The sequence below is a fragment of the Orcinus orca genome, chromosome 21, assembly GCF_937001465.1.
Source record: "Orcinus orca chromosome 21, mOrcOrc1.1, whole genome shotgun sequence".
Taxonomy (NCBI): domain Eukaryota; kingdom Metazoa; phylum Chordata; class Mammalia; order Artiodactyla; family Delphinidae; genus Orcinus; species Orcinus orca.
In genome coordinates, this window is record NC_064579.1 from 4,374,555 (window position 1) to 4,399,973 (window position 25,419).

At 38.2% G+C, this 25,419-nt stretch overlaps 2 protein-coding genes across 2 annotated transcripts in view; both read right to left on the reverse strand.

Moving 5' to 3' along the window:
* IDO2 (indoleamine 2,3-dioxygenase 2) overlaps positions 1–2,369 on the reverse strand; it is a 43,333-nt gene extending 40,964 nt beyond the window's left edge. Inside the window, exon 1 of the mRNA XM_004286511.4 lies at positions 2,237–2,369. Within this exon, the coding sequence (XP_004286559.1) occupies positions 2,237–2,335 (99 nt within the window). The 5' untranslated portion in view covers positions 2,336–2,369. The remainder of the gene's footprint in view (positions 1–2,236) is intronic.
* Positions 2,370–8,805: 6,436 nt separating this feature from the next.
* IDO1 (indoleamine 2,3-dioxygenase 1) lies at positions 8,806–21,380 on the reverse strand. The gene is made up of 10 exons (XM_004286512.4): positions 21,225–21,380; positions 17,072–17,167; positions 16,841–16,960; positions 16,261–16,379; positions 15,590–15,604; positions 13,450–13,549; positions 12,777–12,894; positions 11,652–11,703; positions 11,052–11,200; positions 8,806–9,899 (listed from the first exon to the last, which is right to left on the reverse strand). Exons 1-10 carry the CDS (start codon positions 21,321–21,323, stop codon positions 9,535–9,537), a joined length of 1,233 nt encoding a protein of 410 aa, XP_004286560.1. The 5' UTR covers positions 21,324–21,380; the 3' UTR covers positions 8,806–9,534.
* Between the last annotated feature and the right edge of the window lie 4,039 nt (positions 21,381–25,419).

A 25,419-nucleotide genomic window follows, 5' to 3' on the forward strand; every position in this document is an offset into this window, starting at 1 on the left:
TAGCAAAGTCAGCGGCTCCTATTTCACAATTTGTGATCTATTGCGACACCACTGTTCTCCGATGATGGGTGATAGATTCCCTCCTGATCAGGTGAATAAACTGCCTCAGAATCTGAGGCAGATTCTGGTGTAAACTCTCTTCCCTTTCCTCTTCCCAGAAAGGGAGATGTTTAAAATTCTTCCACAAGTGAGAGAAAATTAAAACTGAAACAAAGAATCGCATTCTTCAGAACTCTGACACATGACTGCGAGCGTAGGCCCAGTTTGCCAGGAAATTCTGAGCTCCAGAATGGAAATTTCTTCTAAGGAGTATCCATCAACCAAACTACAGGGCAGATAGAGTCCTGTGTTTCCTCAGAAAGTCACAAACACTTGATGTTCCTCTTGTTTCCCGTCTGGTTTTCTTATTTATAAGATAGGAAACAGCAAAGAAAGGAACACAATCGTGGTGGCCCTATCCAATGTTTACATACTTTTAAATATTATTTTTCTCAGCTCAGTGTATATATTTAATCCCAATAAGAGAGCGTTGGCCTGTTGACAGACTCTTCCTTGTGAACTAGGGATGATAGAAATATTCCTGAATCAAGTCATACACACAGAATGGAATTTTGAATAAGCACTGGACTGAGGGTTGTGCAAACTAGCTTCTATCCTTCCACTGGATTTATGGAAGTGCTTTCATACTCCACAGCAATCCAGTGGCGGGGGGGCACTAAATCTCTCCAAGTACATGTGAAAACTGAGGGTCAGGCAATGCTGGTGGTTCATTCTAGGTCACGAGAGTTAGTAAGTGAAACTTAGGGTGACTAAATAATTCTGTTTTGCCCAGGACTTTCCTGGTTTACCATGGAAAGTCCTGCATCTTGGAATCCCCTTCGGCCTGTAGCAAATGGACGTTCTTGATCACCCTAGTGGCAGGGTCAGAGAACACAGTCCAGTGTTCTGGGCCACAACCCTCCTCTGCATAACACCCTAGAGTCATTACTTTTAATGCTCAAGTTACTTGCAGATCTGTGACTTGGTCTCACAACTAACAGCTCTACAGAGGGCTTTGGGGATCAGCAGATAGATCCTATCTTCATTTTTATTCTTCTATTCACACTCAGAAGAAGGTATTCCATAAAAGCTCCTTAAATGCCAGATCATTGATCACAGTTAAACCCCCTATTAGACCCCTAGAAGGAAAAACTAGATCTAATAAATGGTGGCAGTGATTGTAACTTTGGATCCCTAGATTCTTAGCTGAGTAGGCTTGGCCCTTATTTAGAATGTAGTAGAAAAAAGATGTCAAGGGTCCTGAGTACTACTTCTGCTTTTTCCAGTAATATAACTTTGGGCAAGAACCCCTGGCCTTCAGCTATGGTTTCTAAGGACTCTTGCAGTTTTGACATTTTAGACCTGACCATTAAAGTGTTGAAAAGGAATTGCATTACAGGTTGAGCCTTAAGAACAATTAAGAAAGAGGTACTGGGGCTTCCCTGGTGGCACAATGGTTAAGAATCCGCCTGCCAACACAGGGGACACGGGTTCGAGCCCTGGTCCAGGAAGATCCCACATGCCATGGAGCAACAAAGCCCATGCACCACAACTACTGAGCCTGTGCGCCACAACTACTGAAGCCCACGTACCTAGAGCCTGTGCTCCGCAACAAGAGAAACCACTGCAATGAGAAGCCTGCGCACTGCAACGAAGACCCAACACAGCCAAAAATAAATAAATAAATATTTTAAAAAAGAAAGAAATAGGTACTGTTTGTCCTCAAAAGTTCTTTCCTCTTCTCAGCACTTTCTGTGAATATCTAATCCCTCCTACGAACCTCGAACACAGCCAGGGTCCCTTGTGATCTCTTTTCTCTCCCACTAGCAAGTCAAGATAAACTGATTTACTCATATAATTGATCTTTATCTAAATTCTCTCTCTTTCTCTCTCTCTCTTTTTTTTTTTTTTTTTTTTTTGATAACTGCACATTGGCTCATGAATTTGCTGGAATGATTGACAATCCATTAAAAAAAACCCTGACATTAAAACATTCCATTTGCTCTATCCCCTGCTGTAGCGGTCTCTTCTCCTTTGTTGGTAATCACACTGTGCCTTATTTGAATTATCTGTCCCAAATCAATGGCTTGGCATTTATATTGCATCTCTCTTAATGACCACATAAGTTAAACAAAAAAACACCCAAGTCAGCATCTCAAGAAACCTATACTGACCTGCTTTAAGACCCTATCCTTACCAGAGGATTTGGAAGAAGAAAGCCATAATCTTCAGAAATATGAAATCTTCCTAAAGTCAAAGATGGTGCTGTCTTCAAATTCTGACTTTGAGGCTCCATAATTTTGTTTGAAGTATCTGCGCAGAGGCTGCTGCCAAAGAGACAACCGCTCCAAATACATCAAAGACCCGGGGTAAGGGAGCTTCAAAACAGCATCTCTTCCTCACAGTAAGCTGTGCAGTTGTCTCGGGAACAGGGGAGAACCTTGCTCTCAGGTTGAATTCCACACTGCCATAGACTTTCTCTGACGTAAGGCTGAGTAAATTATTAAAGACTGCTGATTAAAACAAACAGGCAAACAAAATCACCTCGGGAGGGGGGGAAACTCCTTTCTTTTCATATATGTGAATATAAGAAGATTGATTTTAAACCCAGAGAAATATCTGTTCTATTTTAGGAAATGGGAAATGAACAAGTGTTTTGGCTGTCGATGATCCCAAACACCCCGACGGGAACCTGGTCCATGATAAACTTTGACAACTGGGTCTTTATTTCAAAGGTGTAAACTATTTAAACTAGAAGTTAGTTACATTCAGATATTTCGGTGGATGGGCCATGGGTAGAGTGGGAATGAGGACTCTGAACGCCCATCAGACACTCAGAAGTGTTCTGCACGTATTTGAACAGTGTATTGTAAAGATTATTATTGCTTTGATTTACCTTAAGAAATATTATTGTTTTTGAAACCTTCCATGACATTAAAGGAGAATATATACTTTTGTGAAGTTTAACAAATGAGGTATAGCAGATACTAATGAATTTGAGAAAAGCCTAACAGATCATTTGATTTAACCTTCTACTTTTATTAAACATCTTTTGAGAACCGACCACTGAGATGGAAGACTTTACCTATGAACCAGGTACAGATTAGTACACTGAGGCATACGCATGTGAATAATCCTGTCCACTGTCACTCCACTGATTATGTACTAGAGCTGAGGTAGCTTGATCTCCAAGCCATTCCTTTGTTCACTAGATCAGGCTGCCAGGCTGTCTGTCAAAGGCGCCATCATGGTTTGAATTCACATCAGTATGGAGCTCATCGATAAGTTCCAGGCCATAAATCCGCACCGTGAAAATTCCGAAGACTCTACCTTTTGCCCAGTTGGACCCTGAACTTAGGTCGTCAGGTTGTCATCAAATTTATTTGGAAGCTGATTTGTCTATACACATCTTCTCCTCCCTCCCTTTCTCTAAGATAAGTATAAAAGCTAAAGCAGGAAGTGCTCTGATAACTCCTGTAACTGTTCCCATGGAGCGTTCAACTTTGAAGGTAGGATGTCAAAAGTAACCTAATTGATTTATGGTTCATTAGACCCTAAGAGCCATCCTCAATTAACCACTTCCTCTTAGCCCAGTACCCAACCAGTTTTGAAGATTCGTTTCTTATGCCTCCTAAAGGCAGTTTGTCAAACTTAATTTGTTGAATCATCTTCTTGTTTTTTCCTTCAATCTCAGGTGAAAAGAAGGCACAGGTATCTTTGTTTATGCTAGTCCTGTTATTTTTCATCCATTCCCTATGCAGCTCGTAAGCATTTACTGTAACATTATAAGAGTGTGGCATCAAAGTACCAAAACTAAAAAGAGCATGACAGAATAAGCGACCTAGCCCAATGCTCTCAGCAAATATGAAAAACCTGAGGCTTATTGGAGTGAAATGACTTACCAAATGTCACCCTGGGTATTACCATCAGAATTGGACTAGAATTTGGACTTCTCAGCCCAGAACTTTCCACTCAGCCCACTCAGCTTGGCCTACCCAAGTGTGAATTTCTATTCCGTCTCCTATTAGCTACGTGGCTTTTTAAACAAGTGGCTTAAAATTCTAAGCTTCTGTTTGCACATCTACAGGAAATAGTAATGTTTATCCCAGTGAATAAATGAGGAACATTAAGTAAAGCACTTATCAAATGGGTAACAGTAAATACTGTTTTTCTCATGTTCTTTTCCCCTCATTCTGGAAGTACATTTTTAATATCTTATTTTTTCTGATATCCTTCCCTATCATTCTGAATATATCTTTTCTGTTTCAGTAGCTGACTCCTTTCCCTACTTCAGACCTAAATGTATAGATATTTGCAGCATTATTATAACCATTTCCCCACCTCAGTATTCTTATGTATTTCCACCTGATCTTAACCATCAGTTCTATGCTCAGGTATCCAAGCCTGCATATTCAGCCTTGACTTTTCTTACTTCCAAGGTCTAGGTCCATGGAACTTGTGGGTCAGTGAACATCTCAGATTCTGCCACAAAATCATTAAGAACTCCTCCCTGTAAATTAAATAAAGTTCAAATTTCCTTGCCCTGACGTTCAAGGATGTCCATCTCCTGACCTCTAAACACCCTCTAGCTGTGCAAAATTCTTCTATCACCTTGAACCTGTTTTACATCGTGTTTCAAGTTCTACCTAGTTGACTGTTACTAACACTCAAACATTGTATTTATCTAATCTTTTCTTTTTTTATATAAATTTATTGATTGATTTTTGACTGTGTTGTGTCTTTGTTGCGTCGGGCTTTTCTCTAGTTGTGGCGGAGCGGGGCCTGCTCTTCGTTGCGGTGTGCGGGCTTCTCATGGCGGTGGCTTCTCTTGCTGCGGAACACGGGCTCTAGGAGCACAGGCTTCAGTAGTTGTGGCACGCGGGCTCAGTAGTTGTGGTGCATGGGCTTAGTTGCTCCGTAGGATGTGGGATCTCCCCGGACCAGGGCTCAAACTCATGTCCCCTGCATTGGCAGGCAGATTCTTAACCACTGCGCCACCAGGGAAGCCCCTCTAATCTTTTCTATTAGATTGTAAGTTCCTTGACGAACCCATATTTAACACAATTTTGTATTTTCCTTTATCAGCAAGTTCAGTGTCTGAAGTTCAATAAATGTTGGTTAAATGAATGATGTCTCTCAACATCTCATTTTTAGATTTGGTGTCTTGATGCCAGGCAGAAGTTTGTGCTGTTCTCTGTTACACCATTGTAACCCTAGTCCCAGAGACATATTCTGAAGTAGGGAACACAGTGGCCTCATGAAGCTTTGCTTGACATCTTTCTTATTTACCAAGAGGAAGTTGGTTAAACATAATTGTGCCCAAGAACTCCCTCTCCTAATAGTAAGGTTGGTCATTTCAGAGTCCTGGGTTCTATAATCAGCTTTCCCATGAATTATTGTAGTTTCAGTACACAACGAAGGTTCCCCATCTCTTAAACAGGGCATTAAGGCCTTTTGGAAATGTAGCAAGAAATGTTCAGAAAAGAAAGAAAAACATTCACAATGGAAAATTTTCTGTGTGTGATTTCAGATATACTCAGTTTTAGTTTCAAATTGATAAAGTCCCAAATCTGAATTGTCAAAAGCAATCAGCCCAGACAGCACTGGTACACTGAGGTTAATCTGGTACAGCTCATTAATTACACCTTTGTTCATAAATTCAATGGGAATTTCTAGTCCTTTCTAATTGTTCAAGCATCTGGCATTTTGCTTTTTTTTTTAAACTCTCTTCTCTTTTTGACCTTTCCTATGACACGTATTCCTTCTGGTTGCACTATACTTAAAACTAATAAGATAGAACTGATACTTAACACTCACTGATTTTTTTCCTCTGTGCCAAGTCCTATGGTAAGCATCTCCCATGGAGCACCTTACTTAATGTTCACAACAGCCCTGTGAGTTAGGTGCTATTATTATCCCCATCATTCAACTGAGGAAACCGCAGCTTGGGAAAGTTAAGTAAGAGCCCAAGGTCATACTTTTTGTAAGTGGTAGAGTCAGGGCTGGAGCCATTTGACTTGAAAGTCATCACTTTTAACCACTAGAGGAATGGCTTCCCTTCTCTGGTTTTTCTCTCTCATTGTTCTGGTTACAGTTTACCATTGGTGCCCTCCTTAGTTCAGGTCCTGACTTCCCTCTCGCTGGGTGATTGCCTCTGTTCAAAGACTTTAGCCATCATCTCTAGGCTAAGGACTCCCAACATTTTGTTTGTAGTTGGGTCTCTCCTACCATCTACTAGACATCTTTACTCAACTGCTCTGTAGACGCTTCATAAGAAATACCTTAACACATCAGTCATAGACTAGACACCTTCCATTAAGACCAGGGCAAATGCTTACAAAACCTCCAGCAACTAGTTCAAGCTCTTGAACAGAGAGCCCACTGCCAAGCAACAAATCCAAGGCTTACTTATTACTTATTCTCTGATAATAAGAACCAAGCTCATCTCCCCCATCGATGCCGTGTCTTGGTGAATGGTATCTTTCGGAACTGGCAATATAATTTGTGGGGCGCAGAGAAGAATAAAAATGTAAGGACCCTTGTTCAAACTTATTCAGAATTTCAAGACAGTGACAGTAGAGTATGAAGCCAAGTGTGGGCCCTCCTGCATGCAAGACCCTACCTGACAGCATGGGCTGGTCCTAGTAACTCTGTTGACGTAGCTGATCGTTAGAGACCTAAAAGTCATCCCTTATCACATCCAACAGAACACCAGTCCTGCCACTCTTACTGCCATGATAGTTCTTATGTTTCCATGATCTCCAATGCCACTGCCATTGTTTTCAATTCCTCACCATTTACTGTTGGAAGAGTATATATTCCAATCCTTAACTGATCTCTTTGCCTGAAATCTAAGCCCATGATACTTTCCCATCGTTGCAGGCTTGGATTCCTTTTACAACCTCCAAACTCATCCCCCTGCCTTCATTATCACTCCCCATTTTATCCCACCCCTACTATTTTTCCCCCAATACTACCAGTCATTTAAATGCATATTTCTTTACAATGGGCAATGCTTCATTTAAATATGATTCAAATAGACGAATATAATAAAGTCATTTCTCTGCTTAAAAACATTCCCTCTGTTTTCAGGATAAATTGAAACTCCTTTATCGCATGGCCCTTTTTATTCTTTAATGCTTCAGCCATATTGAGCTCTGTGTCTTCCTCAATAGACCTTGTTGAGCTGCTAGCCTTTGAACACCCTTCTTCCTCTTCCTGGAATTTTCTAGTCTTTGGTTTGCATATTGTACAGTAATCACCCTTTAAAACTCATCTCATGTATTGCCTCAACAAGGAAAATCTATTCTTACCACGTACTTTTTTCAGTACCCTCCCCTTCCCTGCTTTGTCCATGGAAAGCCCCACCCCCTCTGCTGCCCTCTAGTCTGGGTTGGGGACTCTATACTGCTAAACTGTCTGCTTATGTTTATATAGCCCTTATTTCATTGTGCTGAAACAATCCATTTGTCCATTTCTCCACTAGTGGGCTCCTTGAAGGTAGGGTTGGTGCCCTTAATCTTTTCTACTATCTAGCTCAGGAGGTAGCATCCTAGGTTTGCTTATTAAATGGTTATTGAACAAATGAGTCATTAGAGCAGAGATTCTGGTGCTTACAGGGTTAGGTCTAACCCGGTTAATGAAACAATACTTGAGTCAATGCAGTATTCATCTACAAATGATCCTTGAACAACATGGGTTTGGACTGCATGGGTCCACTTACACGTGGATTCTTTTCCATATTGAATACTGCAGTGCTACAGTGTTCCGCAGTTAGGGTCAGGATTAGGGTTAGGGTCAGGGTTGAATCCCAGGATGTGAATTTCAGATACTGAGGAACTACATGTACAGAGGCCTGAACAAAAGTTATATGCGGATTTTTCACTGTGGGGAAGGTTGGTGTCTCTAACCCCCAAGTTGTTCAAGGGTCAAATGTAATTCTTCTCTTAACGGATGATATTTTAAGTACACTGCTAAGTGCTGTAATGTAAAAATGAGAAAGCCATGGATCTTTTCTACAGGGAACTGACAAATTAGCAGGTGAAATAAGACACACACACACAGCCATGATCACTACATAAGAGAAAAGCGACATGTACTAAAAGAGAATAAAAAATCTGTGGGAACAGAGACAGAGTTGAGAGAGAATTCCCTACGTTCAGGTGGTTTGGGTAATGGCCTAAATTAGTGTGTCTCTAATAGATATGGGTGGGTAGTGGTTGTTTTGGCATGATCATTGGAGATCTTCCCAGGGTCCATGAGGCTTTGACTATCCTTGGAGAATTAGGCAGCCTGTTGTGTGTACTCTTCAAACGACACTCTCTTCAAAGGACAAGTTTTCCTGGTGTTGCCCTTTACTCATTCACCACGCCTCCACCACGTTAGAAAACCACCAGCAAAAAATAAGAAACATAATTCCTGTTCTGACTTACCGACAGTGTTATAGACAGGGAAAAAAATGCCATTGAGGGAAAATGCGTTGTAAACTTTTAAAAATTATAGATATATAAAATAATTGTTACATCAAAATCATTGTCTTTATGATCTGGAAGAAATAGAAGAGCTATTCTACTTTTGAACGTGTTGTTTAAAATTTCCATAGATTAACGTAGCCTATCAATTGATTTTTTTGGTGGATGAATTTGCAGGTCACATACAGGATTGAATCATAGCTGGAAAGCATCTTAATCTATTTATCTCTGATTATTTTTAGATGTGTGAAAACAGACGAGAGAGGTAAGTGAATTATTGAAGGCCACAGAGCAGTTTTCTTTTTAACAGACTTTATTTTTTTACATCAGTTTTAGCCCATAGCAAAATTGAACAGAAAATACAGAGTCCCCATGTATCTTCTACCCAACACATGCACAGCTCTGCACACCAGAATGGTACCCTTGTTACAACTGATAAACCTACATTGACACATTATGAGCATCCAAAGTTCACAATTTACATTAAGGTTCACTGCTGGTGGTGTACATTCTGTGGGTTTGGGGAAATGTATGGCATGTGTCCACCATTATACTATCATACAGAATAGTTTCACTGCCCTAAATGTCCTCTGTGCTTCTCCTGTTCATCACTCCCTCTGCCCTAACCCCTGGCAATCACTGATCCTTTTACTGCCTCCATGGTTTTACCTTTTTCCAGAATGTCACATAGTTGGAATCACACAGTCTGTAGCCTTTTCAGAGTGACACCTTTCACTTAATAACATGCATGTCATGTTTCTGCAGGTCTTTTCCTGGCTTGATCACTCATTTCTTTTTAGCCCTGAATAATATTCTACTGTAAGGATGGGTACCTTGGTTTATTTCATGCTTCCAAGTTTTGGCAATTATGAATCAAGCTGCTATAAACACCCACGTGGAGGGTTTTTTTTTTATGGACATTAGTTTTATTTTCCTCTCCTCAAGTTATGAATGTTAATGCTATTTCTGATATAATGGGAAGTGACATTACCACGTGTGGTAGCAATATAAGCACTTTCTTGGATTAATCTTCCTTCAACAGGGAATTCACAGTTGTATTTCTTACAGTCTTTAGAAACCCCATGAAATCGGTGCCTCCAGTTCCTTTATTTTTTGGTTCTGAAGGCTCTTCCGAGGTTGGTTTTCTCTTGGATGGCTGGCTTGCAGGAATCACAATGTACTTAGCTACTACTTGCAAGTGGTAGTTTCTCAGAGAGACCATGGCTTGCACACATTCATTATAAATTTCCTGCAGGGTAGCATCACCTTTTGAAAGGACAAACTTACGGACCGAGGGGCCTGACTCTAACGAGCGAAGAAAGTTCTGGTGAGCTGATGGCATATATGTTCTCATTTCCTGGAGGAATTTAGCAGCAGAGTCTGAAGGAACTAAAGACAAAAATGGATTAGTAAGGAGGCCAAAGCATTCTCCAATCCAGGGAAGAAGGGCAGAGTGAGGTCGGAGCGGGCGGCCACGAATTTACAACCATCTTGTTAGTCTCGCTACTAGTAAAGGTAATTATTGTAAAATATACTTAATTCTGAAAACCACATGAACTAAACTCTTAATATTTTTGTTTTGCTTCCTTTCTCACTTTCCTACTGGATTTGATCCTTCTAAGAAGGACAGAGTATATGTACTATACCTGACAGATCATGTTGCTGAATCCAAGAGAATATAAGGGATCTTTTTTTTTTTCAGTACGCGGGCCTCTCACTGTTGCGCCCTCTCCTGTTGCGGAGCACAGGCTCCGGACGCACAGGCTCAGCGGCCATGGCTCACGGACCCAGCCGCTCCGCGGCATGTGGGATCTTCCCGGACCGGGGCACGAACCTGTGTCCCCTGCATCGGCAGGCGGACTCTTAACCACTGCGCCACCAGGGAAGCCCAAGGGATCATTTTTAAATAAGTGAATGAGCTCAGGAAAAAGCGTATTATCATGCAGCCCAAAGCTTTCCCCTTTGACTATTCAATAGAAGTTTAGGAAGACAAAGAAAAGTAGAAAGGAGTTCTTCCTGGAGCTTCTTCCTCTGCCCCCTTAATCCTCTAGAAGGAATATAATGAGTGTGGCTCATCTTTAAACTTTGGTGCAGGCATTGCCCCGGGACCCCCAAGGCAGTAGGATGGTGGAACTAGACAGTGCCAAGCCCCTCCACTCCCCAGTTTCAACTCATGGTCTTATCTCATTTGCAGGAGACTTTCTTTTTCTGAATCTGGTCTTACATTTTCAGAACATGTGATATTGGTTTCACCACAGTCAATCAGACCTCATAGACATGTTCAAAGGTCAAGATCAAGACAGTGTTGAACTTGGTCTAAGTTCCGGCTTCACTGCTTTCTAGCTCGTTAACAGGGAGCCTGGCTATTATCCTCTTTAAGTTTCTGCTTCTTCATCTGTGAAATGGGATGATTGCAATAAAGTCCCTACTATTCTCCTAAAAGCATCAGATAAGCTCAGATAAGGTGCTGATGGGAAAGTACTTTTTAGATACTATTCTATTAGCATAAGAGATGGTGATTATTTGTCATTTGCCACTCACCTCCACCAACAGTATGCTGAATGCCCAGCAGAATATCGAAGCACTGGAAGATGCTGCTTTGGGCTGCACTGCCTCCGGCAAACTTCTTTGGGGTGTCCCAGACACCTTCATACAGCAGACCCTCTGACAGCAAAGGGTTGCCTTTCCACCTAAACCAGGAAGAAAAGAATAATTGTTATTTTATGAATTGCCAAATTTTCATATGTCAAATCTTGCAATAGAGGATGAATGGAAGGTGAAATGAGATAGATTTCATTATACTTCTTCCACATTCTCCCTTCTACTCATGTTCATGCATGAGAATAATAAATAACACGGTTCTGAGCAAATCTGACATAAGTATTCTATGCATGAAACCTTACGTTTGCACTACCAAAGATTATTCCACTCTCTTTAAAATGACTAGCTTTCCTGTCCATACTCCAGCGTATGCCTGGCCAAGTAATAACCCAGAGAACAGTCTGTTGTTTCTTACAATGTATATTTTAGGATATAAATGGATTCTTAAACTGGATTGATAGTAGGGACCATCAGTGGAAACGTCGTCTTCTTTACGTTCATTGTCTAAGAGAAAACAGATTCAAGCATAAGGCTACGTACCCAGACAAGTATATGCGAAGAACATTGAAAAATAGATTTGGGTCCACATATTCTGAAAAAAAGATGAGATATGTTTAATTAAGTAGCATCAGATTGGGAAAAATCAAGGTGTTATAAACAAGTGATCATGGATTTCAGCATAGGATGTGAGAAAGGCGTTAGGTCGGCCTGTGCAGAGACATTCCCTGAGGACAAGCGCTCCCTCACTTGCCCGTTCTCATCACCTGTGTCCACTGAACGGGGTCTACCTTGGGGCTAACACACAGCTTGTAACAAAGAGCCTGGGCCCGCCACCACTCATCCTCAGGAGACCTATTAAGCTGTCAATATTTACTTAAGGCTACTTCATGTGTTTACTGATACAACAGATAAAATACAACAGATAAATTTACCTGATACAACAGATAAATTATTTACATAAAGAAAGCAACAAGCCTAAACAAAAAGAAAACTGAAAACAAAACCTCCAGGAGCCCTGTGGACAACGGGTGTCCCTCCCCAAAGGTTGCTAATGTCTTTAGTTTGAAGGTCTATCTTCTTGCCAAAGCCCAGTGATACACAGTCACCTGTTTGTTAGGAGCATCCCAGTAGGACACATTTCCTTTCGCAAATCCTTGTTTCTATACTCTTTTGTTTATTGCTGGGTTTTAGCTGTTAATTTGCAATAACTTTTGAGCTCAATGGCTTTTCTATTTTTCTTTTTTTTTTCCTTTTTTAGTTAGCTTGTGAAAAAGCAGAATTCGCAGATGGTTCCTATCAAGCAAAAGCTAAGTTTTTCGGAACTTAAAACATCCTGTACTTTTGGTAAGTTTCTCCACAGTTTTTAGTGAGAGACAAGGATGTTCCTCAGAGGTAAATAGCCCTAGCTTGGAATTCTGGCTTCACTATTTACTACTTATGTAATCTTGAGTCATTTATCTTATCCCTCCAAATTTAGATTCCCTTATATGTAAAATGGACATAATAAAACCTGCCATATGGAAAGTATAATGATTTAGTGAGATAAAATAAAGTGCAAACACACCCACTATGTGAGAGTTGGTTTTGCTTCTGTTTTCTCTACATCTTAGATAACTAGAAACATTTGACTGTGGCCTGGCATGTTGTAAGGCATACAATACTTGCCATGAATTTGGTGAAATATTTCAAGGGCTTTGTGCAGACAAGAAGCTATATCAAGCAATGCCTTTCGCAAAGTGTCTGGGTCTTCACGTTGTATTGCATTAAATATAATGGGGATCACCTTTAAAAAAAAAAGAAAAAGAAAACAAACACTTAAGATTTCCTAACACTAAATATTGGCATAGAATAGAATTCTCCTAAATCTTAATCCCCCAATTAAATTTCATATTTCCATTTCTTTCTTGGGCTGAGTACCGTCTGATTGTTTGACTAATTTCCATATATTTAATTAAGCTTGGATTTGTCCTTATTCACTTATCACTTAGAGATAAGTTTATATAATTCTATATATTTCTATTTCTGAGGGATGAAACCATTAGATTTATGTCACTGTGTGATAGAGTTCCAATGCCAAGTTTCATTGAGAATACTTCTCTCTTACTGGGGTTTCAAATTTTATTCTAAATATATGGCTTCTACATTTTATCTTTTAGGTAATACACAAAACCAAATAAAATATTTATTTCTTCCAGATGATCCCTTGTCTCCAATTCAGTCACCAAATGCTCTATTCAGTCAGGATAAAGTTATTTCATGCACAATATAGTTCAGCTACTAAGGGATTGCTCTGCTTATGTGAATCAAGATATACATTTTCCAGGATAGACGGACATACTTTGATTGCAGAAGCAGCTGCTGTTTCCACCACCAGAGAGACCAGGAAGAACCCTTTACCACAGTCCCCGCCAGGAAACGAGAATAGGATGTCCATGTTCCTAAGAAAAGTAATCCAGGAAGTCAAGAATTTAGAAAAATATAAAACAAAAACACTAAAAACAAAAGAATTTAACAAAAATATTGATATATTTGTTGAATATTTATTAGTTTTCAAATCTTTTTATTTATCCTACATTTTCAAAATAATCTTGTGAGATAAGTATGGCAGGTTTTACTATATCCATTATGTAGTTAGGAGTAGTAGTGTTAGGTCTATTGTCTAAGGTCATATAATTAACAGTAGATTAAGCTGAGACTTGAAATTCCTTTCTAGAACTTGAAACTAAAAACTTTAAGACTAGTTCTTTCTCTATTATCCCATCAATTTTTCACATACACATGTATTACTGTATATATACACACACACACACACACATATATATATATATATAAGCTCAATGTTTATAGAGATATCTGTGAGGTATGGTTTTTAAAAGTAGAATTTTGGCTTAAATAAGTGAATTCATATCCATATTTTTATCTGTGAGCCTGATTCAATTTCTCAGTGATTTATCTGCCTAACAAAGGAATTGACTGGGAAATTCAAATAACTGATTACCCCCTATTTTCTTTTTCACTGAAGTTTTGCATTGATGCAAACGTGGTCTCAGTATCTGTATATATCTGAGTTTCATGGCAGTTAAATTTATGGTCTCAACCCAGACCACTTGCTGTGTGACCTTGAATAAGATTATTTCATCAGTTTCAGCCTCAGCGTTCTCATCTGTCAAATGGGACTGGTGATATCATTCTCCCATTTGAAAACCTTCCGTAACTTCCCATTTAAGATACTGTTTAAACCCCATAACAGAGCCAAAAGTCCTACATAATATTTTTAAGTTTATTTTTTCATCCGTTTCCTGTACTGTTACTTTCGTCATTCATTATTTATCAGTGACACTAGCCTTCCTTCGGTTCTGAAATGCACCAAGATTTTTGTTACTTCAAAGCCCTCACTCTTGCTGTTTTCTCCACTGTGAACATGCTCAGGCTTTCCTTCTTCTAACTGATGCCTAGTCACTCTTCAGGACTCAGCTTCAATAACTTGTTGTAAGGATTCTTCCCTTCTCTTAATCATATAGTAATTTACATAATTTTCATATATCTTCTTTCCTCCACATTAGCCCAGGTTCATCAGGGCAGGCTTATTCCAATGATAATGACTTTTGTTTCCTTAGCTCTTAGCCTCTATTTAGTACACAGGCCAAAAATAGTAAGAATTGGGTCAAAAGGAATAGATTTATATTTCTGGCCTCTGAAGTCATTGAGTCATAGATGTGTAGGTGTATGTGCATTTTGTATATATGCATATTAATTAAATTTACTGACAGATCTTCCTCAACTTATGATGGTGTTACATCTCAATAAACCCATCTTAAGGTGAAAATCTTTTCAGTTGAAAATTCATTTAGTACACCTAACCTACCAAACATCATAGCTTAGCCTAGCCCACCTTAAATGTGCTCAGCACACTTACATTAGCCTACAGTTGGGCAAAGTCATCTAACACAAAGCCTATTTTATAATAAAGTGTGGAATATCTCACTTAATTTACTGAATAATGAAAACGAAAAACAGAATGGTTGTCTGGGTGCAGAATAGTTGTAATTGTATCAGTTGCTTATCCTTTGATTGCGGGGCTGCTGGGGAGCCGTGACCATTGCCCAGCATCACAAGAGACTATGTACTGCGTATCTATCTCAGGAAAAGATCAAAAAAGTACGGTTTCTAGTGAATGTGTACTGCTTTTGCACCATATTAAAGTCAAAAAAATCTTAAGTCAAACCATCCTTAAGTGAGGTATCATCTGCATATGCAAGTATATATATTAATAGCTATAATATCAAACAGATACAGTCTCATCACAGTCATAGATATTATTAAGAACCAGAACTACTTGCTCTTTCAACAATCATTTGAATTACTTTTTGCCTAAAATCAATTGGTGTTTCAAAAGAACACATTTGGAGGGTATTGATACACCTATGTTTACTTTGAATAACAAATAATTCTTAGAATAAAAAAGATCGAATACTCACTCATAAGTCATGGGCCTTAGGAAAACAGCCATGAAGCAGCGGATCAATTGGAAGAGAGAAAGGAAACCAGTGTAAACATTAAATGCTTTTGAATTATTGTTATTCCATTTAATACTACTGATCTAGCAAAGGTAAAAACAATAGATAAAAACTAGAAAAAATATGTTTTCTGATATTTATCAAGTAGGCATCACAAACGCCTAACTTAGGACTTTTATAAGTGAAATAAAAAATTAAATATGCAAGGAGCACACGTGGAGAGTCAAAACTAGTTGTTACTCATAAGAAAGCTTTCTAGATCAAATAATTTCATTTTGTGGTATTCCCACATCTAGAATACTCCTCTGTAGATACACACTGAGAGCCTCTGACCCTTCACTGCAGCAGGTTCCATCACTCAGTGCTTAGGAAGTGCCTAGTTTCAAGCAGGCTGCTTTGAAAGCCCAGACATTGCCATCTATCCAGCCAGTCAAATTAATCAAACTGAACACTTAAGATGTGTGCACTTCACTGTATGCTAACTAGACACCTCTCTCTCACATGCATATGCATTTTACACCCCAACAGCAGAAAAGAAAGCCCTGCGGCCAAAGATTAAACGAATGACTAGCTCCCCTTGATTCAAATGGTGTGCACTCCTTTCATTCCTGTTATAATCGCTGTTTACGTACCCACTGGGATCCTTTTTCTTCCAGTTTGCCAAGACACAATCTGCATAAACCAGAATAGGGGGCAGTCCTAGCTTCTCAGATACCTTGCAGTAAGGAACAGCAATATTGCTCGGCAAGACCTAATTAAAACACGATAGTTAGCGTTCACATTTGAAATGTCTCACCCTTTCTTCTGCTTTCTGGGTGTCAAAACATTAACTGTTTTACCTAAGGGCACTGTGGAACCAAACAAAGGTCATTTTCTCTTCCTCATTTCGTAACTTAATCCCAGTGCTTGTTAAACCCTTACGTTTTAGATTTGTGACGATGCAGACATAATCTGGGCATGGCAGTAGAGGGCGAAAGGAAATAAAAGCTGTATCTTGATTTTCTAATGGCCAGTGAACCATTTGCAGCCATTCGCTCATGCATCCATCCATCTCACAAATATTCGTTAGGCAACTCCTCTGTGCAAGGTACTCATTCTGTTAACCAAGCTTCACAAAATGCAGTTACAATACTTTTAGAATGTTTTACATTAACTGTAAACTGGATATAAATCTGTCATGTTAGCATAAGAAATATGAGAAAATCTCCAAACCTTCCGGACGTCTCCATCACCTTCACCCCACACGTACGCCATGGTGATATACCCCAGAACCAGATGTGCAAGGCGCTGCAACTTGTGTCCTTGGAGGCCGTCAATGCTGAAGGTTGTTAACTGAGAATAAACAGAGAGGTTGACCCAACTCAAAATGCATGTTGTGATAGCTGCAAAGCCAAGTTAACACTTTGAAGACGCTAAAACAGAAAACGTCATATTTTTTCAAACCTTCTCAACTTCTGCACGTAGTTGGCCATTCTTAATCAGTTCAGGCAGATTTTTAGCAATGGAAATCCAGGCATCATAAGGGTGAGGTAGCTCCTCCTTGAAAAGAAGAAACAGGACTTTGAGTTACTAGTGGAAGGTATCATAAAATAGTTTTGCCTCCGCGGATGGTCCGTCTTGCCTCTTTTGCAGTGCTGTGCAATGCTGACACTCTCTTACCTGTCGAGTGACACCAGCCCATGCATTGTCATCTGCACACTCAGGGCTCAGGACCTTCTCTGTGCCCTTCTTCTTCCTCTCATCTACTTCTTTTTCAGAGGTCACTTCAAAAGTTTCACTGAAATCTTCCTGACTATTCCATTCTATTCTTATACCTCCAGTGAGGAATCCTGTGGATTCTACCTTTTCACATTAAGTAATTTATTGCTATCTGCTATTATTTTTTTCTCTTCTCAGCTAGATTTTAAGGTTTTTTAATGGAAGAGAAATGAGATTTATTAAATGTCAGTAGGAGACTAGGCAGTTTTACTCAGTAATTTCTCATTTAGTTATAATAATGGCCCCAAAAGTTGATTGTTATCTCCATGTCATAAATAAGAAAAGCAAGTGTTGGGCAGTTTTTGTAACTTGTTTTGTACATACAGTTCATTGTGATTCAAACATGAGGGTTTCCAGCTTTTAAAAAATCTTGCCCTTTTTACATCTCACTACCTGATGGCAAGGATTTTATCATGCTTTTTATCCTATTTTTCTTAGCACAGTACTGGACATGTACGAGGTGCTGTATATATACATGTTGATTGCTTCCTTTGGTACTACAGGCTAATTTTTTGCCCAGCAAGTAAAAGTGAAATCCAAATAAAAGAGTGTTAAAAACAAGACAACAGGCCCCAAATGGAGTAACTTAAGTCCCATGTCACCAAATCAAGACAATACTTATTACAGTTTCTGCCTCTCCCAAAATGGAATCTTAAACCAGTCAATTCAGGATTACCTGGCCAACAAGTAGTGCGGTCATCTGCTCACAGACTGCTGCCATTCCCTAAAGGAACATGACCTTGACACCCCAATCCACTTTTTGCTGGTGTAACTTCCGTGTTCCTGCTCTCTTCTGCCTAGAGAAGTCTTTCATTTTTGTGCAGCTCCTGAGACCTCCTTTCTTTCTGCTAGTTGGGATGCTGCCTGATTCATGATTCCCTGAAGGAAGCCAATGACATCTTTAAAATTTACTCAGTTGGGTTTTGTTTTTTAACACGTGTCTCCCTGGATCTTATATTTATAATCACATCTCAAGGGAAAACATAAAAACCAAAGGCCTAGGCCACACCCTGGAATGAGATTCACATCCCTGAACAACTCCCCTAGGCCTTCTTCATTAAGCTGCTTCCAGACATGCTCTTAGCAGCACCAATACTATGGGGATGGAGGACACATCAAGGTGAAACCAAGGTGAGTGAGGCTTTAAGCTTCAAAACCAAGTTAATACTATAAAGAAGCTATAAAACACAAAGACAAATGTAACATAAACTTCAAACATGTTCAGGGGCTGCAGATAATTGGCCAGACTTAATCTGTCAGGGCAGATTTTTAGGAATGAAAGATCCAGGCAGTATATTCACTAGATAGTCACCTTTCTTGTTTGCTCTGAGTTTTTCTCCCTAACCACACAAATACTGTGCTCTGGTGTTTTTAGTAATACAGATACATTTTCTTTGTTGTGTATTTCACTGTGTAGCATGCCCGACTTTTTGATTATTGCTATTTCCCCAAAATAACAGAGATACTTTATTATGTGTCAAGATTAGTGTCTTATTGGACAGAACTTTCAACACATGTAAAATTCAATCAGTAATATCCTTCTGGTTCAGAGGATGCCTAAATGATAGAATATAAATTAATAAAGAGTGACACAGAGGGCCATTCAACTCCTGCTAGATTAGAGAATGTATTTTGCATCTACATGGAATCAGAAGACATATTATTTTCCTTTAGAATAGGAAGCTGATAGATTATAAGAGATGAAATAGACATTTTTGAACACATAATTTCCAGGAAAGATCTTCAGTGAGGAAATAAAAGTAACCTCTTTTTTTTTTTTCATCCTGTTTTAGGATATTGAATCTAACTTCCTAAGCATCTCAAGTAGCAACATTATTTTTTAAGTAGCTCAGGAAGAGTTTTGTTTTGCTTTAGTTTTCGGGTTTTGCTTTAACCCTTGGAATCTGTTTTAGAGGTCTACATAATTACTGTGATTTTTTTTATTTTCCAAAAGAACCAACTTTTTAGGAAAAAAAAAGAATAAATTTGATATGAGGCTTTGCAGTTTCTGAAAAAGTTTTTTTTTGGTACCATTGATAAATACATCCTTGAAACATCCAATCCTGGCACTATGGCACTTGTGTGCTTGTATGAAGGGGAAGTAAGTCTGAATATTATGGATTTGCAAATATAAAGTAAACCAGTGCTTTTAGTAAAAAAATTAAAACATACTTCATTTTCTTCAATTAACTTAATTATGCGAAGAGGAAGACTAGACTGGGGAAAAAAAATTGTTTGAGATTTGCCTGAATTACCCAAGGTAGTTACAGGATGTGATTTCTAAGTACAGTTAGATTGGAATCTCTGAGTAAATTATATATACGCTGCCTTTAAAGGTTCCCTTTAGAGTGTGCACTCATCCATTTGAGCCACAAACAAATAGAGACATCCTGGTATACAGCATTGTCACAACATGTAACTGGTTCCTAGAAATCCTCTCCTGGAATCTCATGTACCTTGTTAAACCCAAGAGTAGGGAAAAAACCCAACAAAAAATGCCTTGTGATCTCTCCTTCTCTTGAGTGAGGCTGTGTAGCATAATTGATAACAGTTTTAAGATCACAGACTCTGCTGTAAAGAGAGAAGTAAGTCAGAAAGAGAAAAACAAATACTGTATGCTAACACATATATGGAATCTAAAAAAAAAAAAAAAGGTTCTGAAGAACATAGGGGCAGGACAGGAATAAAGACGCAGACATAGAGGATGGGCTTGAGAACACGGGGAAGGGTAAGCTGGGACGAAGTGAGAGAGTGGCATGGATATATATACACTACCAAATGTAAACTAGATAGCTAGTGGGAAGCAGCTGCATAGCACAGGGAGATCACCTGTGACCACCTGGAGGGGTGGGATAGGGACGCTGGGAGGGAGACGCAAGAGGGAGGAGATATGGGGATTTATGTATATGTATAGCTGATTCACTTTGTTATACAGCAGCAACTAACACACCATTGTAAAGCAATTATACTCCAATAAAGATGTTAAAAAAAGAAAAAAAAGATCACAGACTCTGGAACCAGACTGATTAGGCTCACATCCTATCTCTGCTATCACTAGCTGTGTGAGTTTGGATAATTACTTAAATTCTGCATTCTACATTTCTCATCAGGAAAACAAGATTAATAACATACATACCTTTCAGGATGATTGTAAAGATGGAGTAAGTTAACATTTGTAAATTTGCTAAAAAAATGCGATGTTAAGTGTTTGATGATTGCAATATTAATGATAAGATGCTTTTCATGACACTCTTGGGAAGATAACTTAGGAAAATGTAGTTTTAAGGCACACATTCACTCTAATGCCTTGCCCTTTGTAGGCAAAACTTGTGGAAATAAAAAGGTAGCTCTAATTCTCTCTAAGCCTGAATCTTAGGCTCAGTAAACACCCAGCAATGTTAATACAACACAAAGTTGCTTGGTGGCCCACCTCAAAAACATTATCAAAGCAGGAACACATACTTTATACAATCTAAGGTATATCAGCTGAGAAAGGGAGTTCTTTGACTCATGGGTCATTTATTACTTTTTTTTTTTTTTCAAAATACCCTCTGAAATGCAATTGCCTTAAACCAAAATACTTCTGTAGTCTCCTTAATTCATCACGCTCTGTGCCTGTGTAAGATAAGTAAGAAGTGCTTCTAAGGCTAAGTTTCTAGGTAGAAAATTTTAAGAAAGTTGAGACCCCTTTTTTCAAACCCTGCCTCCAATTTTGGTAATGCTTTATCCACTTGTTCAATAGAAATTACTGAACCACATTTGTTCTATAGAAGTTAACTTGTCCAGGTAAATCATGATAAGAAAATATTTTTGCCCAGATCTCAGTGCCCTTTCTTACCAATGGATTGGGCAGAGCAAAGCCCACATCTTCATCTATGTGGTATTCTTCAAAGATCTTCCAAGAAGTTTCCACAGGAGATGACTTGCCAGGTGCCATTCTTACAGCCTGCTCCTCTGGTACTTCTCAGTCTCTTGAGTAGTTTCAGATCATCTATTTATTAGAGAGGCTGTCATAGCCAATGACCACAACTCACCTCACAGGCAGCAAGAAATTACTTCCACTTTTAGAATAGTTTCATTTTCTACTTTCTTTACGTGTAATCTGATGAAAAATAAAACTAAAAAAGTCTCACTATTTATCATACGAAGAAACTGAAAATTTATATTCTGGCAAACATTTATTACTAGGAACATCTACTGCCTTAAGGAAATCAGAAAGGGCCTGAAACAACAAAAACCATAAAAATAGGTGACCAGAAAGAACATTTTTATTTTATGGGAACTTTTGAATCTTTGAATTAAAATAATGAATTTAATCATGGCTAACGTCCTAAACCATCATTTAGTTATTAGTTACTGGCCTTCTTTAAACCCCCAGGGTTCTTTGAACATATTAGTGTCTTGTTTCAGTAGCCATGAAAGAAAATCTCTGGTACCCAGAGTCAGTGCCTCTGAAATAGAAAAAAAAAAAAAAGAAAGAAAAAAGCAAGCACATGAAGAATTTAGAAACATAGCATCTCTTCACCCCCTAGCTCCATTTTTCTTACCCAGTCTTTTATGTGCATTCACAATGATACTGTTCTTTCTTCTTCATATTCCTAATGAGTCATTTCTAAGGAAGATTTTCCTGCATCTCTACTTCATCTGATCTCTAAGGGACTGATAAAGAAACAGTCCACATTTGGAGACTCTGGAATATGTTCATAGTTGAAAGAAAGGATAAAACACCTTGAAAATGGTTCTTTCAAAATGCAATTAAGATTGCATTTGGGGGCTTCCCTGGTGGCGCAGTGGTTGAGAGTCTGCCTGCCGATGCAGGGGACATGGGTTCGTGCCCCGGTCCGAGAAGATCCCACATGCCGCGGAGCGGCTGGGCCTGTGAGCCATGGCCGCTGAGCCTGCGCGTCCGGAGCCTGTGCCCCGCACCGGGAGGGGCCGCAGCGGTGAGAGGCCCGCGAACAGCAGAAAAAAAAAAAAAAAAAGATTGCATTTGGTAAAGATTTTTAGGGTTACTGCAGGTCTGTGGTCACTTACAGGCATCATGTGATCTTATAATCTCATACAAGAAGCTGAAGCAAGAGAAGAAGCCATGTTGTTCCTTATGACGGTCAAAAGGAAAAAAAGGAGTTAGTGTTCAGTATATTAAAAGACAATGCAGTGCTGTCATCCAGCTTGTCAGTACTTAAAATACATTTCAATAGTACATTACATTGGAATGACTACATTATAGAATGTTTTTCACACTATTCTTCCTTATTACATTATGGCTTTTTTTTTTTTTAAGATGTAGTTTTCCAAGAATAGGTCCTCTTTACAGTAAAGATAGAGAAAACTGAAACTAAAATTACACAGCCAAGAGAACACAATGGCAACTCTTCTTTAAAATGACTTACTTATCCTCCTACACTGTTGGTGGGAATGTAAGTTGGTACAGCTACTGTGGAAACCAGTATGCAGGTTCCTCAGAAGACTAAACATAGAATTACCATATGATTCAGTAATCCCACTTCTGGGCATATACCCAGACCAAAACTCTAATTCAAAAAGATACATGCACCCCTATGTTCATAGAAGCACTATTCACAATAGCCAAGACATGGAAACAACCTAAATGTCCATTGACAGAGGAATGGATAAAGAAGATATGGTACATATATAATGGAATACTACTCGTCAATAAAAAAGAACAAAATAATGCCACTTGCAGCAACATGGATGCAACTAGAGATTATCATACTAAGTGAAGTCAGAAAGAAAAAGAAAAATACTATATGATATCACTTACATGTGGAATCTAAAATATGACACAAATGAACCTATCTACAAAACAGAAACAGACTCACAGACATAGAGAACAGACTTGTGGTTGCCAAGGGAGAGTGGATTGGGGGAGGGATGGAGTGGGAGGTTGGGATTAGCAGATGTAAGCTATTATATGTAGAATGGATAAACAACAAGGTTCTACTGTGTAGCACAGAGAACTATATTCAATATCCTATGATAAACCGTAATGGAAAAGAATATAAAAAATGTGTGTGTGTGTATATATATATATATATATATATATATATATATATAAAACTGGATCACTTTGCTGTACAGAAGAAATTAGTACAACATTGTAAACCGACTATAATTCAATAAAAGATAAAAATATTTAAAAAAATGAATGGTTCATGAGGCTAAAACTGCTGAAATCAGGCCCAAGGGAGAAAACAAAAAATATGATGTTGGCCTATCCATATGGAAGCCAAAAATACCAGCAAAATTTTATTTATTTATTTAGATAGATACATGATAGATAGAATTAAATATATTACAACAATAGCATGAATATGAGAATAGATATAAATGTTATTAAAATTCTTGCATTTTCTGGAATGATAAATGAGAACTAATTTATAAGGGTTTTGAAAAGTTACAGATGTTTGTTCTAATCTTTACGGTAATCAGTAGGTAAATGCTGTTACAATTATAAGCAATAAGCCAATAGATGGAAAAACTGATTAAGAAGTAAATCTTAATCAATACAAGAGAAGACATAAAAAGAGAAAAATGGATGCTAAACAGAGCTATCACAAAGAAAATAGTTCAATGGTAGATTTAAAATCATGTATATCAATAAATACATCATATGTAACTTGACTAAGCATTCCAATTTAAAACTACAAAGATTGTCAGACTGGGCTTTTAAAAACATCATTTTTATATGTTATTTAAAATATAAAAATCCAAAATATAAGGATGCAGAAAGGTTGAAAAGTAAAATGATAAAAATATACGTCACAGAAAACAAATAAAAATAAGTAGCATAGCTGTGTAAATATTTAGTGTAGACTTTAAGGCAAAAAGTATCATTAGATACTGTATCACTCAGGATTCTCCAGAGAAACAGAACCAGTAAGTAGGAGATATTTCAGATAGATATGACTAGATTATAGATAGATAGACACATATCAGGGTATGGGTTTATTTGATATGATTGTGGGCACTAGGAAGTCTGAAATCCAGAGGGAGAGGCAGAAAACTGGAAAGTCTCTGACAGAATCTCATGTTGCAGTTCACAGGCAGAATTTCTCCTATGTTTTTGCTCTTAAGACCTTTCAACTGATTGGATAAGGCCCACTCAAGTTATTAGGCTTAATCTCCTTTACTCAAAGCTAACTATAGATGTTAGCCATACCTACAAAATACCTTCACTGCAACCTAGATTAGTGTTTAATTGAAGAAGTGGGTACTATAGCCTATGCAAGTTGACATAAAACTAATCATCACAGTGATAAAAGGGGAATACTTTATAACATAAAGCATTCAAGTTACCAGGAAGATATGCCGATTTTAAATTTCTATACATTCAAAAACATAACCTCAAAATGTGTAAAGCAAAATTGATGGAGATAAAACAAGCTAGCCAAAAATCACTGAATATATGTGCAATTAAAAAAACAGAATGAACTTGATCTATTTAAGAAACAGAGGATATCAAACTTGACAATTTCAAGATACATATTATATTCAAGTACACTGGAGCATTTAAAAAAATTGACCATATATGTGCAGGTTCATAAACAAGTCTCAAAAATTTCATAAGATTAAATCATACAGAAAATATTTTTTAACCAAGACAAATTAAGATAGAAATAAATAACAAAAATTAACTGAAAAATCCCCATACGTTTGAAAATGAAGAAACATATTTTTACATAACTCACAGGTCAAAAAAACCCTAACAAAATGGAGACTAGAAACTATTTTTGACTTGAATAATGGTTTAAAATGACATAAAATGTCTGGGACACAGCTAATGGCATACTTAGAGGAAACTATATAGTCTACAAGGCATAGATCATTTAAAAGAAAGGCTATGCTTCCACCTCATGATTTTGGAAAAATAAACACCACATTAAGCTCAAAGAATGTAAAAGGAAGAAAATAATGTAAGAGGAAGTAAATAAGTGAAGACATTAGTGGAATAGAAAAGTATATACCTATATTTGAAAACAAAAATTCTAAGCCCCTAATAAGACTAATAA